At 51.9% G+C, this 22,931-nt stretch overlaps 3 protein-coding genes across 3 annotated transcripts; all 3 read left to right on the top strand.

The window, feature by feature from the left end:
- Window positions 1-183: 183 nt before the first annotated feature.
- Window positions 184-10,990, top strand: EAH_00016500 (adenylate cyclase, putative; the record flags this gene model as incomplete). The annotated part of the gene is made up of 32 exons (XM_013397801.1): window positions 184-220; window positions 576-703; window positions 919-1,030; window positions 1,174-1,252; window positions 1,410-1,458; window positions 1,674-1,754; window positions 1,906-2,032; window positions 2,192-2,373; window positions 2,687-2,831; window positions 2,914-3,217; window positions 3,355-3,424; window positions 3,516-3,623; window positions 3,753-3,852; window positions 3,994-4,085; window positions 4,188-4,294; window positions 4,447-4,585; window positions 4,774-4,922; window positions 5,055-5,170; window positions 5,312-5,430; window positions 5,561-5,667; window positions 5,771-5,987; window positions 6,079-6,174; window positions 6,669-6,782; window positions 6,934-7,066; window positions 7,327-7,453; window positions 7,567-7,643; window positions 7,790-7,897; window positions 8,081-8,510; window positions 8,690-10,034; window positions 10,160-10,215; window positions 10,422-10,534; window positions 10,734-10,990. 32 exons carry the CDS (start codon window positions 184-186, stop codon window positions 10,988-10,990), a joined length of 5,424 nt encoding a protein of 1,807 aa, XP_013253255.1.
- A 2,068-nt stretch (window positions 10,991-13,058) lies between these two features.
- On the top strand, window positions 13,059-14,297 carry EAH_00016490 (hypothetical protein, conserved; the record flags this gene model as incomplete). Its single annotated transcript, XM_013397800.1, has 2 exons — window positions 13,059-13,637; window positions 14,097-14,297. 2 exons carry the CDS (start codon window positions 13,059-13,061, stop codon window positions 14,295-14,297), a joined length of 780 nt encoding a protein of 259 aa, XP_013253254.1.
- A 3,449-nt stretch (window positions 14,298-17,746) lies between these two features.
- On the top strand, window positions 17,747-22,328 carry EAH_00016480 (hypothetical protein, conserved; the record flags this gene model as incomplete). Its single annotated transcript, XM_013397799.1, has 8 exons — window positions 17,747-19,588; window positions 19,764-19,870; window positions 20,307-20,442; window positions 20,688-20,764; window positions 20,968-21,206; window positions 21,475-21,602; window positions 21,914-22,006; window positions 22,260-22,328. 8 exons carry the CDS (start codon window positions 17,747-17,749, stop codon window positions 22,326-22,328), a joined length of 2,691 nt encoding a protein of 896 aa, XP_013253253.1.
- Between the last annotated feature and the right edge of the window lie 603 nt (window positions 22,329-22,931).

The following is a 22,931-nucleotide window of genomic DNA, read 5'->3' as shown; positions in this document are numbered from 1 at the left end:
TGTAACTACACTTCCTTCAACATAGCGTGGTTGCTTTGCGTGTGAGTGTCTCGGGATGCCAGTGGTATAGTGTCAGGAGGTCTTGAGCATGCGGTTAAGACGAACATTACGACCGAACGGACCCGGAGAAGAACCCATCAGCGGTTGGACCGAACACTTCTTGGACCATCACTCGCTCAGTCCATGGGGAACCGCCTGCACCGTATAGTCAACAACGATGGTAAGGCGAAGCGAAGAAAGCCGGAGAGCCGTCTCTCCAGGAATGCATCAGCGTGTATGTGCTACGGCTTCAGCGGGCCATCGAGGTATAACAGTGAATATTAAAAGTGTCCTCAGTAGCAACAATTGCGCCGGGAAGCTGTGGCTTTGAGCCTGCAATGTCGCAACCCCAGCACTGAGACATCCGCCATTATTTGCTGAGCGCCCCTGCGTTGGTGTGTGGAAGTTCGTCTCTGTTTAAGGGGGGTTCTTCTGCGTGAGAATTTAGAGTCCTTGCACGTCATATGACGCCTTGGGGAGCCCAGCCTGGATTTGCAACAAGTGGGAAGTGCGGTTTTGCGTGCGCTTTTTGAAAGGAGGACTATTTTCCTTCCGTACGGGCGGTCCCCATGACGGTTCCCTGTGGGCAAACTCAAATCGCCGCCCCCCAGCTCCGGAGAGGCCTCCCCCTATTGAAGATGCATCAGAGGCGCTTCTGCCCCAAGTGAGTCTCAGTGCGGTACCGTAGAGGAACACCGCTGGAATGGGGCTCCGAGCGGTTCTCATCTACGTTGTATGCATTTGGGTGCAGTGCGCATTGGTTGAAGAGAAGGGCAGCAAAGCAGCGTGGAGAGGACGAAATGCGGACAGTGTGGTTTGGCAACCTGCGTGTGCTTTAGCTGCTCTGCTGCTGCCCGTCTGTTGCTTTTTTCCCTTTAGGGAGATGCAGTTTCGCAAGACTGGCGTTGGCTTGCTTTGAGGTGCGAACGGCGTCTTAACGCGTCGATGCAACAACGGTCGGTCAAGCATGACAAGATCGCCGACACACTTGGTGAGTCGCCGGCTGCTAATTTCCTCACTTCCGTAGTTGCCATCTGCCGTTTTGAAGGGAGGCGGTTCGAACCCTGGGGGTGGCTGCATTGTATGGTTACAGTTAAAGCGACATTGTTTGCTTCTTCTTTTCTGTACGCGAAGGCAACTCACTGGATGTGAAGCAGTTCTCCTGCTTCGTGCCTAGGACTGTGCTGGAGGCCATTGCGGACAAACGCATCAGGTCGGCCCTAACGACCTGCCACGGCCTTGGGGGGGAACGGCTGATTGGAGTGTATCTACACCTGAATTCGAGATGGGGTCTTAAGGGTGCAGCGTTTTAACAGCTTGAAACCCTGGAGCAAGGCGCAGTTGGTGACGGGCTGTGTGCATTGCTGCAGGTACTCGGATGACTTCGACGTGCAAGTTGAAACATTCACGGCTGCAGTCGTAAGCCTTTCACTAGTCGTAGTCTATTGACTATTGTAGGTTTGTTTGTTGCCCGTTGATGCCTGTAGTTGTGCGGGTTGAGGAAGAGCTCCCCGGTGCTGAGTTCTCAGCAGGCTGCGACCGAGACACCAGTAGGGTGCCAGCTGCCCCAGCGACTGCACTCTGCCATGCGTTTGTAATGTGCTCATGCTTGCTACTGTACGCCTTGACTGCAGGTATTCTGCGATGCAAGTGGTTTCACAGCTCTCACGGAAGCTTTAGACACCCAGCCTAATGGAGCGGAGCGACTTGGCGGTGTGAGTCGAGCTTCTTGCTCTGCCGCGTGAAGTGACCCTACCGATAGACAGACGTTCACGCAGATATTTTTGTTTTTACCTGCATGAAAGACGGTGGATGCTGCTGCCTGAGTCTATCGTTGAGAGCTATGGCGAGGTGTGTACCCTTCAGATCATTAATCAGTTTTTTGACAAGATCATTCGCATTGTCCACTTCTGGGGAGGGGATATTATTAAATTCAGCGGCGACGCTCTGACAGTTGTATGGCCCGTAGATGACGAGGAGGAAGAGGATCGCCGTGAGGCTGCCACAGTTGCATCTGTATAGGTTTCAGGACAAATGCATAGGTTTTGAATTGTTTCAACAGCTTACAGATGGACTAGGTGTGGGACCCAGCTACTACTGCTTCGTCATTAGACATGTTTGTGTACGATTTGTTTCGTTTGCTTGTTTTGAGGCGATGAGCCTGACGGCCAGGACGATAGTGAATACCGCGTTGACGCGCGACAGGCTTGCTTGTTGGCGGCGAAGTGCTGCATGAACCTTCACCAGTCCTTACACAAATACCCGACGGGATTTGCTGGGAAGACGCTGACTCTCCACATTGGTGCTGGCTTTGGGAAGGTCACTATTCTGCAGGTCAGCAGCTTAGATGGCTTCAGTGCAGCCGTTATTCGCGCAGCTTCTTCTTAGCACTTACCGAATTTTTTAAATGGGTACTTTTGAAGCAGTACCCACTAAGGGAGCCACGCACGCCTGGACGGCTGAACTCGTGTCTGTTCGTACTTGCGATAGCAGCATCGTTTATTTGCAGGATCAACTTTTGAGCCCAGTGGGGACTGCTGTAGAGATGAGTCTGTGAATGGAACGGCGTGTCAGTTGGCGCCTGCTTCACGCTAAGCTGTTAGGAGGTTGGAACTTGTAATCGTTTTGCGTTTCTGAGAATGATCAGGTTGGGGGTATTATGGATCGATGGGAGTATGTGGTGGCAGGAGCACCGTTGGAAGAAATATCAATAGCGGAGCCACTAGCCAGCACAGGCAAGTTTGCCCTGCCAAACCGGCCAACCCTTTCTTTCCCCACTCATATTCTCCCGTGTCCCAGGAACCAGAGCATGTATTCTATGTCGATATTTCAAGGGGAGGCATTGCTTGTCTGTTCGGGTGTGCTGCGCTCCAGGCGAGACAGTCGTTTCACCAACGATGGCGGATGCAATGCACGGCGTTGCTACGCTGGAACCCGTGAAGGACTCCCCCCCTGGGAGGCAGTTTTACCGTCTGTTACCTCATGCTGATGACTTAGTGAAGATCGCCCATGAGCGGCGGCAGGGCAGCCATGTCGGTGCAGAAGAACAGGCACCAAACGGCCACGCAGAAGAGGAGGAATTGGAGAGAATTCACAAGATTGCCGACTGGAAGGTCGACCCTCCGCCTCCTCTAGCTCCTATAGAGGTAGACGCAGACGATGTTGACCTTCTTCGCAGGTAAGCTGGTTTCCATCACTTTCCTGCCCTGCATGCTTGCTTTTCACATCAGTGGCCAACGCGCCCGAGACCCGAAACCCTCTACCGGAACGGAGAGTTGGGCTTGATAACTTGGGCCACTGGATGGTGGGTCGCAGGTACATCCCCCCGGCGGTCTTCAGACGACTGAAGTCGGGCTGTAACGTGTTCCTGAACGAACTAAGGACGGTGAGACTTGTACTTGCACCTTGCCTCGCGTACGAAATGCAAAACATCATAATTAACGATGCTTAAGATCATTTCAGGCCCGTGTTCTCAGGTGTCGGTGATGTTCATTTGCGTGCGGGGACTGGACGTTTCGTCCGCAACTGGGAGCCAGGTTGCCCACAGGCTCATGAAGATGACCCAGAAGGCAGCGTATACCATGGTATGTTCCTTGGCGGTTATTGAAGCTAGCAGCCGAAATTCAGCGTGCGAGGTCTGCCTTTTCACGTGAGGCGTCGCCGTTGGAGCCGTTGGGAGCTGTTATTGTTGCTTCTGTTACGCCTGCCTACAGGAAGGATCTGTGAATAAGTTTCTTGTGGACGACAAGGGGGTCTTGCTGCTCGTAATGTTCGGATTGCCGCCGGTATACCACCTCGACGACCCGGTTCGAGGTGCGTACCGTAGGTGCGAGATGCCAAACCATACGTATGGTAACAATACCATAGCCTGCGAGTTGTGTGTTTTTGCGAGCTGACAGAAATGTTCGTGGCCTGCTGCTCCTTTTGCTGTGTGTGCCTCGCACTATCTTTCAGCCATCATGGCGGGGCTGCGTGTGATTGACGGCATGAAGATGTTTGGACTTGACGCTGGAATTGGCATCACCAGCGGCCGAGTCTGGTGTGGGGTACGCAAACCCGATAGTAGTCCCGCAAATAGAAGCTGAGTTGGCCTGGCGGAGAGGCGCCACAGCACCAAGACGCATTTCGGCGTTGTGGTTGGCCTTCAGACTGTTGGAAACGACTTGCGGAAGGAATACACTGCGTTGGGGGACTTCGTCAACCTCGCGGCGAGGCTCATGGCAAAGGCGGGTCCCCGCGAAATATATGTGGATGCGTAAGGCAATGCAAGCACAGGAAGCGTTTAGAAAAGCACCAGCATGCATACAGCTGGATAGCCCTTACAGAATTGTCCGGACGAAGGCAGCAGCTAATCGACTAGCGAGTGATATGTGGAGGCGCGGTGGTTGCGGTGTTTGTGCACATCAGCAACACACACCGCTCGGCGCAGCATGCCATGGAGTTCAAACAGCTTCCGAGCATGAAGGTAAAGGGCAAGGAGCATCCCATCGATGTATTCATGCCGACCGGAGTGCTCATTAGCAAAGTGCAGACCGGCCCAGAACTGGTATGTCGTTTCCATCCGCCTGGGTGGCACTGCTGGTGCCTGCCTCTGTATGAAAACCAACCTGAGGAAGAGTGAAGCGAGTAGAATTCACATGTGAAACCTTACGGGTAGCGGAATCTTCCGTAATTTGGTTCCTTCTTCCAGACATTGAGGATTGGAGGCTGCACAGCGAGTTCTGTTTATGTCAGGGACCCCTTCTGTCTTGGCCAGGGTGGCCATGCCGCAACCAGCTCCAAAGTATTCTAGAGCCGTCTACAATGTATAAGAAGCAAGGGAAGGCCGTACGGCCTCCCTTGGACTACCCAGTACCTTGTGGGCCTGTCTTCGCCCATGAATGGTGAGACTTGCAGTCGGTAGTACCCAAAAGAGTCGTCATATGCACGAAGCAGCAGGGTATTGCTCAACTGACGGCGTGCTGCGTTGGCGAATGAAAGCTATGTGTAAAACCATTTGGCATGTGATGGCTCAGGTATGAGCCGTACATGCCCCAGCTGCAACCTTTGTTGGAAGTCGGGGGGGTGATGGTCATCAAGGGGAGGGAAGGCCTAGGCGCGAAGGAGCTAGAAGATTATATTCGTGATTTTGGTGGGGAGAAGTAAAGTACTTCGCATGAGGGGAGGGGCGGCCGACAGAGCTTCACAATTTGCCTCACAAATACACTTGTGCATGTGGGCAGGCTAAACAAAACCTTGTGCTGCTTTCCCAAGTTCTGTGTTTCTCTGGCAGGTTCTAAGAAGTCAAATCGCCAGATGTTTTGCATCAGCAACATGCCGGATTCCCCCAATCTCAACATCGGCAACGTTCCTCTACTCGCTTGGAGGAAACTCTGCACAGAGATGGTCGAAGTAGGTGTTTGAAACGCTTAGTTACCTTGTCACACCGACCATAATTGGGGAGACGCTAGGAGCGATATGCCTTGAGAGAGATGTTATCTTTACGTTTGGTGAGCGTGCCGTTTTGGGTGTACCTGCACAGCGTTGGCGCGTCAGTGACAACCGGGAGAAGAAGGGTTATTCGCGCATTGACCGAGACAACTCAGTCTACGGCCTTACAAAGGAACTCATACACCCGTCTTTCCACTGGTATTTCCAAGTTAATCGTATTTTTGGAGCTTGAATTTCACTTGGTCTACTCTGGCTTGACTTTCCGCGGGATGGCCAAAATGTTTGCCGGTTTGTCTTACAGGCGGTTGGAAGAGATGAAGACTGTCGTGCACGGCTTAGTCCTGCCCCACGAGTTACCTGAAAACAGGCGCCTCGCGAAAGAGCGCCGGAAATGTATGAAACGCCTCCGCAAGCAGGTGAACATTGGAGATCTTGAAAAATCTCTGCACAATGTGATATGCACCAGTGTGGTCATGTTTCCTGAGGATATTCCACGCTCATTGGCAGCCCACGTGCCGGTAGACAGGGGCTTTTGGAAAGATAGACCAATGCATTTTATTTTGCCTCGCTTATTTCACACTCGGAGATTAGCGTTTCGTTGCGCTGCAGGGATATGTCCCCATGTCGCCGACTATGGCGCTGCTGCACAGGCCTGCTGAGTGGGTGGGACAAGCAGGGCGTCGGATCACCCCTTTGCACGCATTGGTTAAGAGTACTGGCGTGGGCTTGGGCCTGGCTGGGTCCGATTCAGGCAGGTCTTTGCCAATTTCGCTCCTCCCCAAATTTAGATTTTATTTGGGGTCTTTTTCTGTTGCAACAGGGCAAATTGTACCAGGGCTGTAGCAAGCCAATGCACTTGAGGGAATGTCGCCCCGGTCCATAAACCAGCTCAGTACCTCAGAGTGCCACAGAAGTATCTTCACGGCTGAGTGAACGGCGTAGTCTCACCAGGGTCTTTGGGGACCAACACAACAATAATTGCCAATGTGCCCCAGAGAGTGATCTGCTGCTTCCGCAGATGACAGCCAAACCTCTGATAGTGAAGGATCTACTCCACGGTACTTACACGAGGTGAGTGCTTGCGGTTAACTCCGAGTCTTCTTTGCTCTGTGGTGTGGAGATTGCCCGTTAGGCCGTTCCAGTTCTTACTGGTAGTGTTCCCGTATGTCTTCTTGCTGCGCGAATTGCTGTATTTGCAGCCCAGCGGGGAGTCGATTGCCCCAATAATAGCGTCGCTTGTCAACGGGTTTTCTCTCTTCGAAAGCTCTATCGTAGTACTACACGTTCGCACGGGCACAAGTGTGTTTGCTGAGGTGTGTCCGCCTTTGGCGTACGGGGAACAAGTGGGAGGTTACGAGTGGGCTCTTACGCTTAGCCTACCCGGCCCTGCATTGGCATTGGGGCTGTTCCTGTTTGTAGGGAGATGTGTTGTTTGTGATGTTGCTGTTACTTCGGTTGGCGTAGATGGACCGTGACAGCTGGAAGGTGGCTCGCCTCGTGGCACGGGTCTCTCTTGTGCGTCGTCAACACCGACTGGATGATGACATGCGGAACTTAAAGGAGTGGCGGTGCAAGCATTCGCGCAAATGTTGGTGGTGTACGTATGCGGAACCTGCAGTTGCCATAGGCCCATGGAACCTCCTTGCGGTTTCTAATGCATCCACAAAAGCAAAGGGCTTATTTGCTTTCGTTCCCTGAATCTTAGGCCCTGCACAGTTTTTATTTTGCCCAGTAGCCTTCAGTTTTCCAGCCTTGCCACTTCAGAGGTTCGATCAGGTGCGTTTCGTCAAGAAGGATCTATACGCGGCGGCTAGAGCCGGTGCTGGATGGTGGAGTGCTTCCCTGTGCGCCGTGCAGGCAAAGGCTATCGCACTGCCACCGTGGTGGACAGTAGCGGGAAGGTGAACCCCGTGCAGTCCACTAGTCTATGCAAGCCTCTTCCCTCGCAGTTCTACCAGCCATTGCTTTTCGTCCTCATATGCAGGTGAGTCAGCTTTTATGCCTGTTTTTCTGTAATAGTTAAGGTAGCATCTGCGCATCGTATTAATTGTTCCATGCTTTGAGGACCATTTGCAATTGCTTGTATGCAATGCGCAGTGACACCACTGACAATGTTCCCGAGCAGCAGCAGCTTGTGCAGATGGCAAAGGACAACAACGCGTACATTGAGCTGCGTAAGCGAAGTAGAGGAATGGACACCTAGTAGTTCTACCTTTTTAGGACGAGCTTTGTGACTGAATCGGGATTTGAAACAGTGGTGTTTTGGGTCTGAAGTTGACTGTAAGCAAACCTGCTGCGGGCGCACTTCTGGTGCCCACAGGCAAGCTTACTGAGGATGAGACGGCTAGCTTCTTGGCCCACTGCCTGCACATCAACCGCAAGTACTTGCCTGCCGAGTTCGTGCATTATGTGCATCGTGTATCATCAGGTGAACTTCGCACGTGAAAGGATGCATTTTCAGTGGGGATAGGCCAGAACCATGACTGCCTGTTATTGTCTTGCTGTTTCCTTGGGGCACGCCTGGGTGGAGGCTGGGTACTCGTGTGTTGTTCACGTGTTGTTTGTTTGACTTTACCTTCGTGTTGGCCTCTACAGTTGCTGTGGTGCTCAGGGATTCCCAAGTACATTTTCCTAACAGCGAAGCAACTGGTGAAGGATGGGCACGTTGTACTAAAGGAACGCAAAAGGAAGCCCCGCGGGGCCGACGAGCTCTTGAGAGAAAACACGCGCAACTTCGAGCTGCGCTACCGACGGCTGCTGCTGCAGCGCATGGGCAAGGAGTACCAGGACATCCAACAAGAATACGACACCCCAAGGGAGAAGAGCAATCTCGTGTCTCAAGGGGCTCTTCAGGAGGCTTTGCAGGACCCGCCGCCATCCGAGGATTCCAGCGATGAAGACGATACAGAGGTTCGCTTTGTGGATGATGAAGTCATTGTGGCTGTCATTGGGCTGCTTAAGACTCTGAATAAGCAGCGAATGGATTTAGGCTTGGAACCGGACGAGGTCTTCATCCCCCCTTCCTCTGCGGATGCTGATCAGTGAGCAATGAAAAATTGGACGCTCTCTGCTTCACAGTTATTTTCTCTATGCATTGAAATGGGGCTATGACTTTGCCTTGCAAAACGCACAAAGCGCTACCTGCGCCCCCGTAGTCGGGTGCAACGGTTTCACGTGTTCGACTGTAGACATCTGTTTTTTTGTGTTTTGGGGCATGCAGAGCGGACTGGAAGAACCAGGCTCAATACGACGTGTTGTCGCCGTCGTGCAGGCCTCCAGATGCAGCGGCACTGGAGCTCATGCCTCCTCCAGCTTCTTCTCTGCTGAGTGCTGTAGCTTTCTCTGTGGAAGAAGACGCTGATGGGGAGCCAGTGCGCTCACCATTTTACTTAGCTGAGTGCTTCCGGCGGCGACTGTTGGACTGGAGCCCAAAGGAATCGTCTAAGGCGAATGAGCGGGACAGGTTCGACTCCCGGGATTCAACAGCTACCAACGACGAGCCGCAGCTAGCTAGACGCTTTACTTCACGACGACGCGGACGGGCTAGCGGGTTTGGAGGGACCTCTGTGCACTGCCGCGTGGGATTGCAGGAGCAGCTGGCGCAGGAGGACAGGCGAAGGATCCGTCGGGGCAAGCTGACGGATGCTGAGTTCGCTCTTCTTTGCTTTAGACCCTCATGGATGCCGCTGGACTTCGAGGACCTCGCGGCTTTGCGCAGAAGCCGCCGCAGACGGGTGGCGCAAGCGAAAAACTTGGAGTGGGACAGCGACGCAGACGAGCCCATTGTGAAGCAGGGAGACACAGAAGACGGAGGATGGGGAATAAAGCGTTACAGTGAAGCACGGGTTGTCTCGGACTTGAACTCCTTACCTTTTGTTCCCCAACTCGTTGCAGATTGCATGTTCACAGTTGAGCGCCTTATGCCGGAAGAGCAGATGATGGCGAAAGTGGCTTCGGTGTTTCCCATAGCCTTCAGACCATCTGAACTACGCATGGCTTACCCAAGACGTATGCTGTCTAAAGACTTCTACAACCTTGTCCACCAACTCATAGTAAAGGATGTGCTAGAGGTCTGTAACCCCGCTTCGCAAGAAGAGCAAAAAGCGCTCAGTCACTTCCTTGGAGCTCCTGCACCCAAAACGGCTGTGCAGAGCACGGCCACCAGAGTGACGGTTACTCCCCCAGATGCAGCAGACGGATCGGCCCATGGCAAGTCTGCAACTTTGCTGGATGTGCCAGGAGGCGGGGCTGGTGCGCAAACAGTACACAGCACAGCCTTAGAGCACACACCTTTTCCAGGGCTCGGCCCGGGGCATGAGCGCCGCCCCAGCGTTATGAAGGCAGGAGGCATTGTGACGCCAGCGAAGGTTGCAGCTGCCGATAGCGAGAAGGGTTCGCAAGACCAAGATCATTCAGCAGCCGACTCTTCGAAGAAGCAGTATCAAAATACTTTTGAGGCAGACCTAGCTGCAGGCCAAGCAGCAGGCGAAGCCTGGACAACGGTTCTTGCAACTCCAGAAGGAAAGGAGGTGCACATCCGTTTTACAAGTATAGCGCTGCAGAGAGTAAGTGGCCGCTCCACCATGCAGCTGAACCTTCCCTAGGCGTGTTTATATTTGCGTGTCAAACCCAGATTGCTTGGGTGCTTGTGCTGCAAGCGAATTTATGTTTCCGTCTGCATTGTATTCAGGTTGTCTCAGATTTGCTGCTCTCGGACGAACGCATGTGGCTTACCCTCGCTTGCAGGTAAGACCGCTCCGCTTTCAAGAGGCGCTGCGGTGGCTGCAGCCTTGCCCATGCTGCCTCTTGAACTATCGTGTGTATACTGAGGGCACGACAGTACGAGTGCAGGCCTCACCCAGGAGCAGAGCGTATTCATTTGAACCAGTTTGTTCACGGGTTCCTGTGGAAGGCGTGCTCTCGATGCGTCTGCTCTGTGGCCTTATGTTTAGTCGTGCGCTGGCCCGAAGATTCGCTACCCCTACTGACTCAAAAAGAAGTGGAAAGGAGTCCAAGAACTCTGTCACAGGAGCCGCGGCGGGTAGTGGGGCTCCTTTGTACGAAGGTGAGCAAGAGATTCAGTGGCTCCAAATGGCGGAGGTTGGCCAACGGCATGCTGAGCTGCAATTCCCTGTCATTGAGTCTGCTCTGGTGCTTCACTTCGCTCTTTGTTTATCGGACTTGCGGTGTGAATTCATTCATCTGTTCTGCTGAAGCATTTTGTCGGTGCTTTGGTTTTTTTTTGCTGTGCAAACCATCTGCAGCGCCTGAGGCCGATGTCGCCATTCCCGCGTCCCTGCTGCAGGGTGTTCTGGAGGCGGAGAGAAATCAGCAGATGCGCACAGGTGGACAGACCTTGAAGCTGCCAGTTATGAACCCATCAGAGGCTCAGCGGGAGGGCGCAGAATTAGCTGACAATCCACCAGCAGCCTCCGTTGAAGCGGCAGAGAGCGCCGAACGCGCAGATGACAGAGCGCCCGAGAGTAACTTACACGAGGAATTGAAAGAGACATCTGTTTAATGAACCCTAAGGATGTTTTTATGTTCGAACCTTACGGCAGCTTTCCCTCATTTCAAGAGCGCTTCCTGCTGGACAGTCGTTTTTGCGTGATATTTAACGATTAAATTGGTCAGCGTGACCGGGAACCCACAAGAGCACAAGGCACCCTGAGAACACACCGATGCACAACGGATGTTACGTAGTCAATTGAAGCCCATCCTTTTGCATAGTATTTGGAAGGGGAGATATTGCGGGTTGGTTCACGGTTCAGATATTCTGCTGAAGTTTGCCTTACTGACAGCACTCTAGGGGACCCGTGCATGCATTTGTGGTTTTATCGCTTTTGGAGAAATAAATGTAGACAAGCAGTATAGATCCCGCCAGTGGTGGGATACGGTAGAGGAACCTTTGCAGGCTATGACCCTAACTGTCCCACAGTGAAGCGGTTGGGAGGCTGTGCTCCGTTACTGCATGCCGGCGTTCATCAAAAAGTGGTACACGGCGACGACCCTCTAAAGATATAGTAAAAGGATACCTCCCTTGGCTATCCTTCGAAGCATTTTACAGCACCACGTGCTGTTCAGGTGTCCTCTGGTCATAAGTAAAATGTGTTTTTTTTACGTAGAGCCGCCTATATATCTTAGCAGGTTGAGGTCTTAACTATGGCGCTGTGTGGCTCGCCGACCCTTTAGCAGAGGTTAGTAGTTGCAGTTTGTAGAGGTAGCCCCCCCATCAGGAGCATTTGGAGACCTACGATAGAGGTATGGAGTCATGCAGTGAGATTGGGGTGTCGTTTTACAACGAGTCGGCGTTCTTAGGCATCCGGTGTAACTTAGCAGTGGAGGGTCCATTCGAATGTGTTATATGCATCTGGGGCCCGTATTTACTATAGGGGAACAGTGAAGACTATCAGAATTGTTTGGAGAGGCCTCAGGAGCCGTCGACGCTTCACGTACACTCCTGAGGACCGTGAGCATTCGAGGCCATGGCGCTTTTCTGCCTTTCCTCCCCTCCTTCTCCACTTTTCTTGAGGCGTCCTATACTGCAGAAGCAGACGAATGCACCAGTCATAGCAAACAAATGCATCACGCAAGGCCTAACGGAGTTTATTACTACGATATGCTCCACACTAGTTCTCCTTTGGCACGTACGAGCAGATGGTGGCCTTCAGGAGTTGTACGAGGTTGAGGACTAGCACCCAGCTTGTCCAGCCTCGATGGAGATGTTGCATTTATGATCAAGTAAATAATGGTCATTTTGTTGATCTAGAAGTGTTGGGGGAAAACGCTTCCGATTTCCTTCCTTCCGCATCCCACACTATTGCCGCCAGTACAGCACGGACTGTTGTCAGCGATGTGCGTTGGCAAACGCAACTCCATAAGTCCAGGATTAAATTGCATCTACTGAACAATTCAACATATAAATTAGGTGTAGTTGTCTCTAAAGCTTTATCTTCCTAGATTCGCTCTCGGCTCACCGTCGCCCTCCTGGTCAGGCTCGAACGGCTGCGTTCGTCGCCAGGAATGCCACCACATTCTTCGCCGGCATTTTGTAGAGATCTAAACTTTTGGTTTGTACTCATTTATATGTTGCATTTGTTTCTTTAATGCTGTGTCTTGTTATGTGTGTGGGAAGTACCATTCATCCTCGCAGACTCGGCAGGCAGTGAGGCTAACATCGCGAATCGCTGGTTCAGGTTCCCATTTAGCGGGCTTTTTCCGCTCCTCCAGGGCAGCATATTTAAGCGTCCTATGTTCGTCTTAATTAACAGTCAATTTCAATTTGTATTACTGGATCTGATGTGCATTAGGCGGAAGTTCGGCGGCTCGCCATCGGGAGAATCGTGGTCACTCCGGCTTAGTTCCCTCAACGGTCCCTTGAAGGTTTCCCCCCCAACTATGCCCCCAGCTTTGTATTTTGTTTTTCCGTTGTCTCCATAATGTCTTGTAGTAGCTTATACGATCCATCAGTTCGGGCTGAAGTGGCAACCGTCGGCTGGCTATAGGCTCCTCGAGATCACAGCCACTTCCTTCCCCTGCTGTTCACGAGTGGTGTTCACCACAAATCCTGTGGAAGTTGTTTTCCAACAATGGACAGAAATGGAGGAGGTTTCTTCCGTATTGCGCCGCCCGGGATTTCTCGAAATAGGGGTTCGCAGGGGCCGGCGCCTTACCAGTGCACTTCGCCATCGCAGACCACCGTGTGTCCATTGAGTCTGCAGGTGGGCATGGAGTTGGCATTTCTTGCTTCACGAGTCCATAAAGAGAAAGCAGGTAGCTCTCGAAAAGCTCTTCAGCCTGCTCAGCCCGCACAGCACACTTGCCCAGCGGTTGCAGAACCCTTCATGCCGCACGGTGAAGAGTTAGCATTTAATCCTCCCATTAGAGTGCAAGATTGCAATCCGTTTCAACAGCCGCTGAGACCCTTGGAGATCCGGGGGACCAAGGTTCATTTGGATCCGCAGGAGCCCGCAGGTTCTGAGGGACCCTCCTCCTGTGCGTTCGAATTGTCTATGAGGGGAAGACTCTCAGATCTGGTTCTAGAGGGCAGGCTTCAAGGAGCTGCATACGCAATTCTGGAGGTGGACAGCAGTTGGGTCTGGCTGCTTAGCGCTTATGGCTTATACAGCCCCAAGGCGTCCCGTGTGGTCGAGCAACTGTTGCGCAAGGTAAGAGGGCATTCTTTGTGGGCACTTACTGGCGGCAACACTTGCCGTAAAAGCTTTAAATGGAAAGAGCAACTCAGCGTATGGTTCAGAGCTTCCTGTGGTGAGGCTCAGAGGAAGATCCCCAAACACAGCAGTACTGTTTGCACCGTCTTTCCTTTGATTTTTCACCGTAGTGATTTGTTGACATGGAGTTTTCCTCTTTCCTCAGCCGTTTTCTGTTCTGTTATACGCATGCCCCTACTGCAGCCTGCTATGCGGGGCCCACTGTCTTGCCATCACCGGGAAGACCCACATACCTCTCTGAGTGGGGTGTGCCTGGTGTTGCAGGCCATTGAGTCAACCCGACGAGCCCATACGTTGATGGATAAGCTGGAGGTGCTGCCTCCTTCGGTGTTCCTCAGCAGTGTTCTTCTGGAGAAAAGCTCCTAGGGCATCCTTGCTGCGGTACCTGAACTACAGTTTGGGGAGCGTCTCAGCACGTATCAACAAGATGGAGAAACTCCACCTCACAATGGCCTTCCATCCTCGGCGAACTGCAGCAGCAGTCCCCGCAGTAGTAGCTCTGCCGGCGCACAGGAAGCAGAGCCCCTAGCTGGACAGATGAGAACCTCAGAGGACCTCAGCGGCAGTATCATCGAGAACAGCCTCGGTTCATTTTGAAATGCGACAGCTTTTGATGTTCTGGTGGTCAAAATCAAATGACCACAAAGATACTCTGGGAGACAAGACCGAAATCGACACAAAAGACTAGAAAAAGATTAGTGCAAACTCGAAAAAGACCTGAGTACCATAATTCACGTACTATTTATTCATTTGACCGTGTTTTACTGATATGAGTAGGCTCCACGCCTTCTCACCTCTAGCGAAGCTAAGAGCGCGTTTGGATTTATCAGCTCCCTGCAGGGAGGAGACACGAAAAGCAAAGTGAAAATGCAATGAAGTTCTGATGTTGGAGGAATTCACTGTCAGTAGCGGATATACACTCGAATTGTATCAACACATTTTGACACAGCACTGACAGTCCTGCAGGTGCTTCTGTACTTGTTCCATCCAACAAGCAAATCTTTCAGGTGAAGGTTCGCAATATGAAAAAGTAGCCACTTGACATTGGGGCAAACAACATAACAGTGCAAACAAGAAACCAAAACGACCGCCGCATCAACCATATCAGCCAGAACCGCACAAAAGAAAGCACAAATGTGTAAAAAGGAGCACACTCTCACATGCATCAAAAATGTGGTACAGCCACTCATGCACCAGGAGGTTCCTCGCCTACGTCACAGCGAGTCACGAGAAATGATCCCTTTGTTTTAACAAAGAGGCCATCTGTTGGCGAGAGCTGCACGCTTGGGCGGGACAACTCTGAATTTAATATTAGTACAGGCTATTACCAGGAGTACAAGAAAAAAACAAGGAGTTAGACTGGCGCTTTCCCCAAACTTCGGTAGTGTACTACTCTACACGAATTCATTTTCGAAGGCTCCACTCGTCTGAGCTAAGGAATACCACCGTGGGCGAGGCCAACAACAAAAGTGCATCTACCGCACCACTCGGTTTGGAGCACCTCTTGAAGCGCATTCCTGCACGCTTTGTCTTTCTGCCCATCGCCGCAGAAGTCCTCTGCTGCTCCATGCCATAACGAGCTTATTGGGAAGCGGCCACTACTCAGTAGTAGCAGCAGGAATTGGTGTTTAGTCCCGATAGCTTCCTTTGGATTCCAACAATGGGTCCTTCTACACATGCCTTTCGCAGTTTGTGCTGCTTTACTTTCTCTTACTGCCAGTCATTCTGCTCGGAAAATGCAGACCAGCTACGCCACATGAAGAACACTTCCGTCTCTAAAAACCCCAAGACGCCTTCGAGCTCTGCTGCAAGTTTATATATATATATATATATATATATAAGGAAACGAGAAAACTGTGAAGTGCTGCATATCAAGGAGATGCAAATGGAATATTAGCTTATGCGCATTTGTCACATACAGCTGAGTGCACCCCTCAACATAGCGGAGGAAATAAATACGCCTCAAAAGATAACAAGAAGACTAGTCATGGCGTACGAAAGCCAATTAGTAAATTATATTTTGCGCTTAGACCGCGTTGGTGCAGCTTAAAAAGGAAACATCTTCTTTCAGTTGTATAGTGCTGTGCCATGCCTGCTTTCCCTCCCACCCTCAGGCGCAGCGGCAAGACGGCAGACTTCCTTACACTACTTCAAAGCAGCGAGTTCGGCCTATCTAACCCTGCTGTCTTAATCTATGGAGAGTGCGCACAGCTCGTATAGACTGCATCTGTATCCCGCAATACCTGCATTTTCTGTGCAGCAGTGCTGCCCCTCCGCATCCGTAGGCATGCCCCTACTGCGCCTCTGCAGCACCGCAAGCCCCCTGATGAGGCCTCTGTTTCCAGCCATGCCGTTATGCTGTACAACTTCACTGAGTAGTGCAATTACAAAGCGGAGTTCACCCTGGACAGCTGCACACTTGCCACTGTCAGTCCTGCATGGAGCCACAATTCAACAACTTCGGCTGAAGGGGGAGGGAATGCAACCTGTTTGAGGTGGAGGAACCCTAGTAATAGTCCCCCCGCTTAAGAAGCTCTGCTCGTATGGATGCCCGAGGCCTCCACGAACGCAGATCATGGCGAACATCCGCCCTTTCGCACCACTTTTGGGGAAGTGGTGCGAACCTTCCTTCCGAAACGCAGTCGTGCACAGTTGTACGGGCTGTGCCAGAGCTGCATGCCCGCCGGATCAAGCGTAGCTGCAACCGTGCGCGTGCCTGTACGTTACACACTGTCGCTCGACATCCACGCACAGCAAGCAAGAGCTGCAACTGCATCGCATGAGGGTGACAGTCTGCACTCAAGCAGTGCAGCTGTACACTCGTGAGCGACTACGTGTTCTGCGAGTATGCGTTTATGCGTCCACAGAGCTGTGCAACACCCTACCAAGCCGCAAAACCCGGCGTTCAAAATGTAAGCAACTGAAAGCGTCTCGTTCCGTTGCTTTTACCTGACTAACGAATACTAATACATATTCCATAAAGCGGAAGCCTAGTAAGGCGGCGAGGAGTGTAAAGCAGGTCTTCGGTTCTGTTTACCTCGGCACCCGTGTACTTCTCGAGCACCCACCAGAAAGCGCGTGGGAATATTGAAAAATACGTTTCTGTTCGTTGTCTTTAATGAAAACAACGGACTTTTCCCCATTTAGCATGCACAATCTCTGCTGCAGCTGGCAGAAGGTAGAGTCGGCCTCGTTGCATGCGGTGCTCGGCTGCCCAGGTCACGGAAACTGTGAGGCAACAGAGAAAGCTGAAATGGAGTGTTTAGGGATTAAGGCGCTTTCTGTGCCGTAAATACTCTGGGTTTCTGGCGGTTTCGCCCGCTGCTTCACGTAGGCAAGGCGCACCGTCATCAGCCCGTAGTTCAACGGCAAGCACTGCTCTCGCAGTATTGGAAGGCTTTGAAGACGTTTTTGCACAGAACAGCAGATACACCCGCTGTGAGGTGTACGAACAGCTGCCGGCGGCGAGGTTCACTTAGTTGCCACCGCAGCTTTTGCAGCAGCTACAACCAATACTGAAGGCAACAACACCTTCAGTGTAGTTCTGAACGAACAATCTCTCTCCTCCGGAAGTCAGCCTAACACCTGTTGAAGCGTGCATGCATGCGTGTCTGTGTGCCTGCGTGAATGCATGCAGCGGAATTGAACAGTTAACCGCGCGTAGCTAGCTCGGATGGATTTATAGCATCGTCGTATTTTGCAGTGTATGCACACCTGCGCCCTATTCTTTGCTCCTAGTGACCTTGAGTGTTGTACGTACACATTAAAGGCTCATTTGCTGTTGAAGTGTGCTGCTGTTTTCCGCCGTGCTCAGGCTGCAGCTTGCAGCAGCGGCATGGCGTCGGATTGTGTGTGGCGTCGTCCCCGCCCTCGTCTTTTGCAGCAGCTGCCTCTAGGCGAGCCCCAAACCTGCAGGCCCAGCGCGCTCTAAAATGCTGCAAAACTTTCTGCTCTCGGTGGTTCCCTGACCACTTAGGCGGCAAAGATCCGCCCTCCTTACTCTCGAGGGGCGCGCCAGCAAGCGCGCTCCTCGGGGGTTCAAACAGATGCCACTAGCACGCGCTGCCAGGCCCAGCAGCAAAGCAGGACGCAGCTGCCGCCGCCGCAACAATAGCAGCAACAGCAGGAGCCCTGGCCGCAGCAGCAAAGGCAACAGCAGTAGCAGTAACGGCGGAGGCGGCAGCGGCAGCAGCGGCAGCCGTCGCGGAGTGCGGGGCGATAGCAAGAAGGAGGACTCGAAGGCGCAGGCCTGCGAGCGTTATAGGTGCTCTTCTTCAGGTGTATTGGGAGCTGCTCCGCCACCTCCCCAGGGCCGATGGCCGCCTCGTTCATCTCAACCGCGGCCCAGCCGCTGTCTGGATGCGTTACTAAGGGAGAACGTACTGCTGGCGGTGCTGCCTTTCTTAGAAGCAGCAGATGCCACTCGGTTTGGGGCTTGTTGCACCGACTTGCACACAGCCCTGACAACCCCTAGAGTGCAGCCGCTCTGGCGCCGCTGGTTCGAAACCAGCGGCTTCGTCTGGTGGCCATACGGCGGGGCTTGCGGAAGCTCCTGCAGCCTGCAGATAGACAGAGATGGGTTTGTCCTGCAGCAGGAGCGGCAGCAAGGGCAGCAACAGCCGCAGCTGCAACTAATGGGATTAGATTCTCGGCCGGGCACGGGTTACCGCCACTTCAGCCACGAGGGATGGTGCTGTCAGTTTTTGTGGAATGCGCGTTCGCTGCACAATTGGAAGAGTGGCACATGTGCCTTTGCTGCACTGCAAACAGACAGTCATAAACTCTTCATGGTGTCCATACACCCCAAAGGCTTATACGCCTCCAGGGCAGAGGCCATGCCGCTCTCCCCCGTTGCAGCACTGACTCTGCAGCAAACTGTTGAGTCCCCCGCAGCTGATACACCGCGGCACGCCCGCCAATCGCAGCAACGGCAGCAACAGCAGCGACAGGAGGAGCAGGATGACCAGGGATCTCCCACTGCAGCACCGCTGCAGCAACAGGCCGTCCGATCTCCCGCAGCTGAAACACAGCGGCAAACATACCAACACCATAGGCAGCAACAAGAACAGCAGCAACAGCAACTGCAGCAGCAACAGCAACAGCAGCAACAAGACCCGCATCCACAGCCGCAGCAGCAATTGTTGAATAACCTGGATGATGCATCCGCCAGTCGTTTGACAGATTCTGAAGGTTCATTGCAGCCTTCTGTGCACTTTGCGCATGGGGCTGGGAGGTATCTTCGTGCTGCGTTGCATGCGAAACCGGCTGTATTGACGGCAGCAGCGGACAGGGTCGTGTGCATCACTGAGCCTCTCAAGAAGGGCACCATTGCGCCCAGCACCAGCTCACCTTCCAATTCAGACGGGCCACATGGAAGCAGCACCAGCAGCTGCTACCACCGCTCTGGTAAGGGGGCTCCTGCAGTGTCTGTTTCGCCTGTTTCTGCCTACGCTGCTGCAGGCAGCATTTCCTCTCTTGCCTCTCTCGAACTGGAGCTCGAGAGTCTTGTCAGCGGGGGCGGCGGAGGCCGCAGAGGCAGCGGCAGAACGAAGAAGAACGGCGGCTCGCGTCATGCAGCTGCATCAGCAACAGCTGCTGCTTATGCTGCGGGAGTAGGAGGCTCAGGGGAGCCCAGGAGGGCGAGCGGCGACGCAGCAGCAGCAACAGCAGCAGCAGCAGCCGGTGATGTGCGGGAAATATGCCGTTGTTGGCCACGGGGTGCGTGGCTAGGCTGTAGTGTTGATGCAGCTAGCGGCCTCATGGCTTGCAGCCACCGCTCGACAGAGGCAACTAGCAACGCCGGCAGAGGCAGGCGGAAGAAAGGCAACAGTGGGGGCGGGGCGGCGGAGGCTTGCGAATATAAAGTCTTTGATCTGCTGCAAGAAACTGTAAGACAAGTCAAAAGCACTAAGCCTAAACCATAGTCGCGTTGGAGCAGTACGAGCTCGTTCTAGAGGCCTTCCAATCTGCATAGCATGCAGACTTGCGCTACCGTCGTAGTTTGGGCTTGGAGACAAGCGGAATAGGGCTTAGCATTTTGATTTTGGATTGTGTTGGGAACAGGAGTTGGCTCAGTTGGCAATCGAGGGTCAGTTGGTGCACCGCCTAATTCTCAATTTCATTTTCTCGCAAAATCCCTCCCGCGTTTTTGGCTTCGACAGATGGCACAGGTACAGTTTGCTGCTGCTGCAACTCTTGATCCTGCTGTGATTGCTGCTGCTCTCGCCTTTGAATCTGTAGAGGCTACGTAGCATGTTGTTTCTGTGCGCCTTCGTGGAGGGCTTGGCTCTTCATTACGTTTGTCACGCATGTCTTAAGCTGGAGTATATGTGTAGGTTCTGATACGCCTGCGTGGTTTGAAGCAGTGTTATGCATTTCTGTTGCTTTGTTTTCTGTACAAGTTCTTCTGCTGCACACCGCTGTGCAGTGTTTGAGTGACAGCATTGTGCAGCCGGTGCTGTGTGTATCGTTGAACCCTGCGTGTTTAGAATTAAGCTTTAGGGCGTATGGTTCGTAGGTCTGGGGTGTAGGGTTTAGGGTCTTACGGTGTAGGCTTTAGGATTTAGAGTTTGAGCTCTGTTCTGTTTCTTGCGTTGTTGCTTTTAGAGAATTTTTTGTCTGGACGATCTCTAACGCGGTGCCTGGAGAGGCCTTAGAGACCTCGGCAATTGTAAACGCCCACACCGACGGCATTTTGGGGCTCGACGTGACGGAGACGTACAGTTCCTTGAAGGTGCTTTCGGTGAAGATTAGTCGTAATCAAAAAATGGGGACCATATATAGTCATTTTGCATGTTTATTTAAGGGATATGACAACACAGGGCTATTGACTTAGATAGGCCAATAGAAGGCATTTTTTGTTCGACGCCCTCCAGACCGTTGCATCTGTTGCTTTTGAGTTAGCCCTTTTCGTTCGTCTTTAGTTGTGCTGCTTTGTTCGTTTCCTGTTTATTTCTGCGTTTCTCATTATGGCGGTTCTTCGTGCAGGTCCTCTCGGGGAGCCGCGACGAGACGATTAGTTTGTACTCCGTAGACCCTCTCCTTCGCCTTTCCACTTTTTCTGGGTAAGGCAGCATACAACAAAGCGTAGATCACGTGCGTATATATACATCATATATATGTATTTATATGTTCATATGAACTCAAGCGTGCACGCGTACGTGCATATGGGTGTGTGTTCTTTTGAATGCATATTCAGCGGTTTGACTTTGTTTTTTCTTGTGCTTGGATAATTCGTTTATCCTTACATGTGTACGGATGCATGCAGACACCAGGCGGAAGTCTCGGCTGTCTGTTGGCTGCGGAATGGCGAGGCGGCGCCCAGCGGCCAGCAGTGCCGACCAGAGCAAATGGCCCAGGGTGTATATACAGTTGCAGACGCCCCAGGTGTATATACAGCAAAAGGTGCATATACAGATGACGAAATCCAACTCTTCGCATCAGGCGCCTACAATGGCACAATCAAAATTTGGGATGCCAGACAAGCAGACCCAAAAAGCCTTTCAGGTCATTTCCTGCTGCTGCGCCTGCCACTGCTGCTGTGCCTGCTGCTTTTGCTGCAGTTGTCGCCATTTTTCTGCTGCCCATACATTAGAATGAATGCAACCCGAGCTGCTGTTGTTTATGCAGCATTAAGTGCAGCTGCTTGATTTGGCCTGCGATTTCTTGCTGTTGTTGCGTCTGTTGCATCTGCCGTTGCTGGTGTTGCTGCTGCTACATTGGTGCATAGTGTGGTGAAGTGTAGTATGCTTGTGGCAGCGATGTTTCTGTGCAGGCAACGGTTTGACCCTCTTAGAACACCAAAATAGAATAACGAGGCTCGCCACTGCCTGGGACGGCCGAATGCTGCTGTCTGGGGATTCAGAGGGGGTCGTGAAGGCAAGCCGAAATCCCTTTGTGTTGGTTTCGTTCTGTTCGTTCATTCGTTAATTTTGTAATTGTTTTTTTGTGATATTTCCCAAAGTGTTTGGTTGGCCTAGAGCCCGATTTTTCAATGTTTTTCTATGTTGTATGGTCGGTTTGGTTTGCCCCATTTCGTTTCGCTATGTTATCTTTGCTCTGTGCATGTTATTTGCTCGCTTGTTCCTTCGTTAATCCGCCAATTGCATTTACTTAATGCTATTCATATTAATTACGAAGAGATGCAGCGCTGCACAAGCGGTGCACTTGTCCAAAGGGAGGTGCATCCACTTCCTTTTTGTTTGTTTCTTCAGTTGTGGGATTTGAGGAAATGCGCGGATTCCATTTTGACGGCTAAGTACAACGGGGCCATCCTCGACCTCCACGCAAATCGCGCCTTTTGTGTTGTACGTAAAATGTACCACATTTCATGCACCTGCTAGTCGTAATTAAAATGCCATAATAGCGCATTTATATTCTAAAAATAGTAGTATATACTACTACTATTTAAACTTTTTATTACTATTAGTAAATATTATACCATCCAGGAAGCTAGGAGCAGTACGCCAAGTCACACGTGTGTTATGGTCTGTACAGCCAATATGACAGTTCTTCATCGCTCTTCACTACAATTGCTGCTACTCTTGCGTCTGCCCTCAGGTCCGATCTAGCCCTTCCCGCGGCCGCGACACTGTCCACGTGTTGGACTTCTGTGGACGGCCCTCATGAGTTCATTATGTGGGGCTCTGATTACGCATAGTTGCGTGTTTTTTGTAGTGTACGCGTACGTACAACCAATATTTTGGGGGGCTACTGTATGTACATACACCTCAAAATCAGCCTTCTGACAATGAACTGCTCTGCTCCTCTTCACTGAGGACCGAAACAACTGCTTTGAATTGCTTTCTGTAACTACATAGGTGTGGTGCATTTGCCGGCCGTTGGAAATAGGCATTAATAATAAGTTCATGTGTCTAGACAAGTAGAAGGCGTCTACAGACGAAATGGAATGCAACAGTGCGGCTGTTCGTTGCCTTCACAGCAAACAGCCAAATTCGGTTGTCTGGCGCAGTCCCCTCATCATACGGACAACGAGACAGGAGGGTAGCCCTATAGTAGTGTTAATTAATATTTCGGACGATTACAGGTCTGTCCTTCGTCTTAAGTCTGTATTTTTTTTTGTTGATTAGTATGTATGATTAGTAGCTGAATTTACACATTTACTCGGTTTTGTTATATCATCTCCGCTTATTATTTGCGTCCCCATTCAATTCGTCAACTAGTGGACGGCCGTTCTCCTCGAAATCTATTTGAATAGCAAGGCCCCTAAGT

Source organism: Eimeria acervulina, genomic scaffold (assembly GCF_000499425.1).
Source record: "Eimeria acervulina Houghton genomic scaffold, Eah_scaff103, whole genome shotgun sequence".
In the NCBI taxonomy this organism is placed as follows: domain Eukaryota; phylum Apicomplexa; class Conoidasida; order Eucoccidiorida; family Eimeriidae; genus Eimeria; species Eimeria acervulina.
The sequence above is the reverse complement of the archived record's forward strand: the minus strand, read 5'-3'. Positions and strand labels throughout refer to the sequence as shown.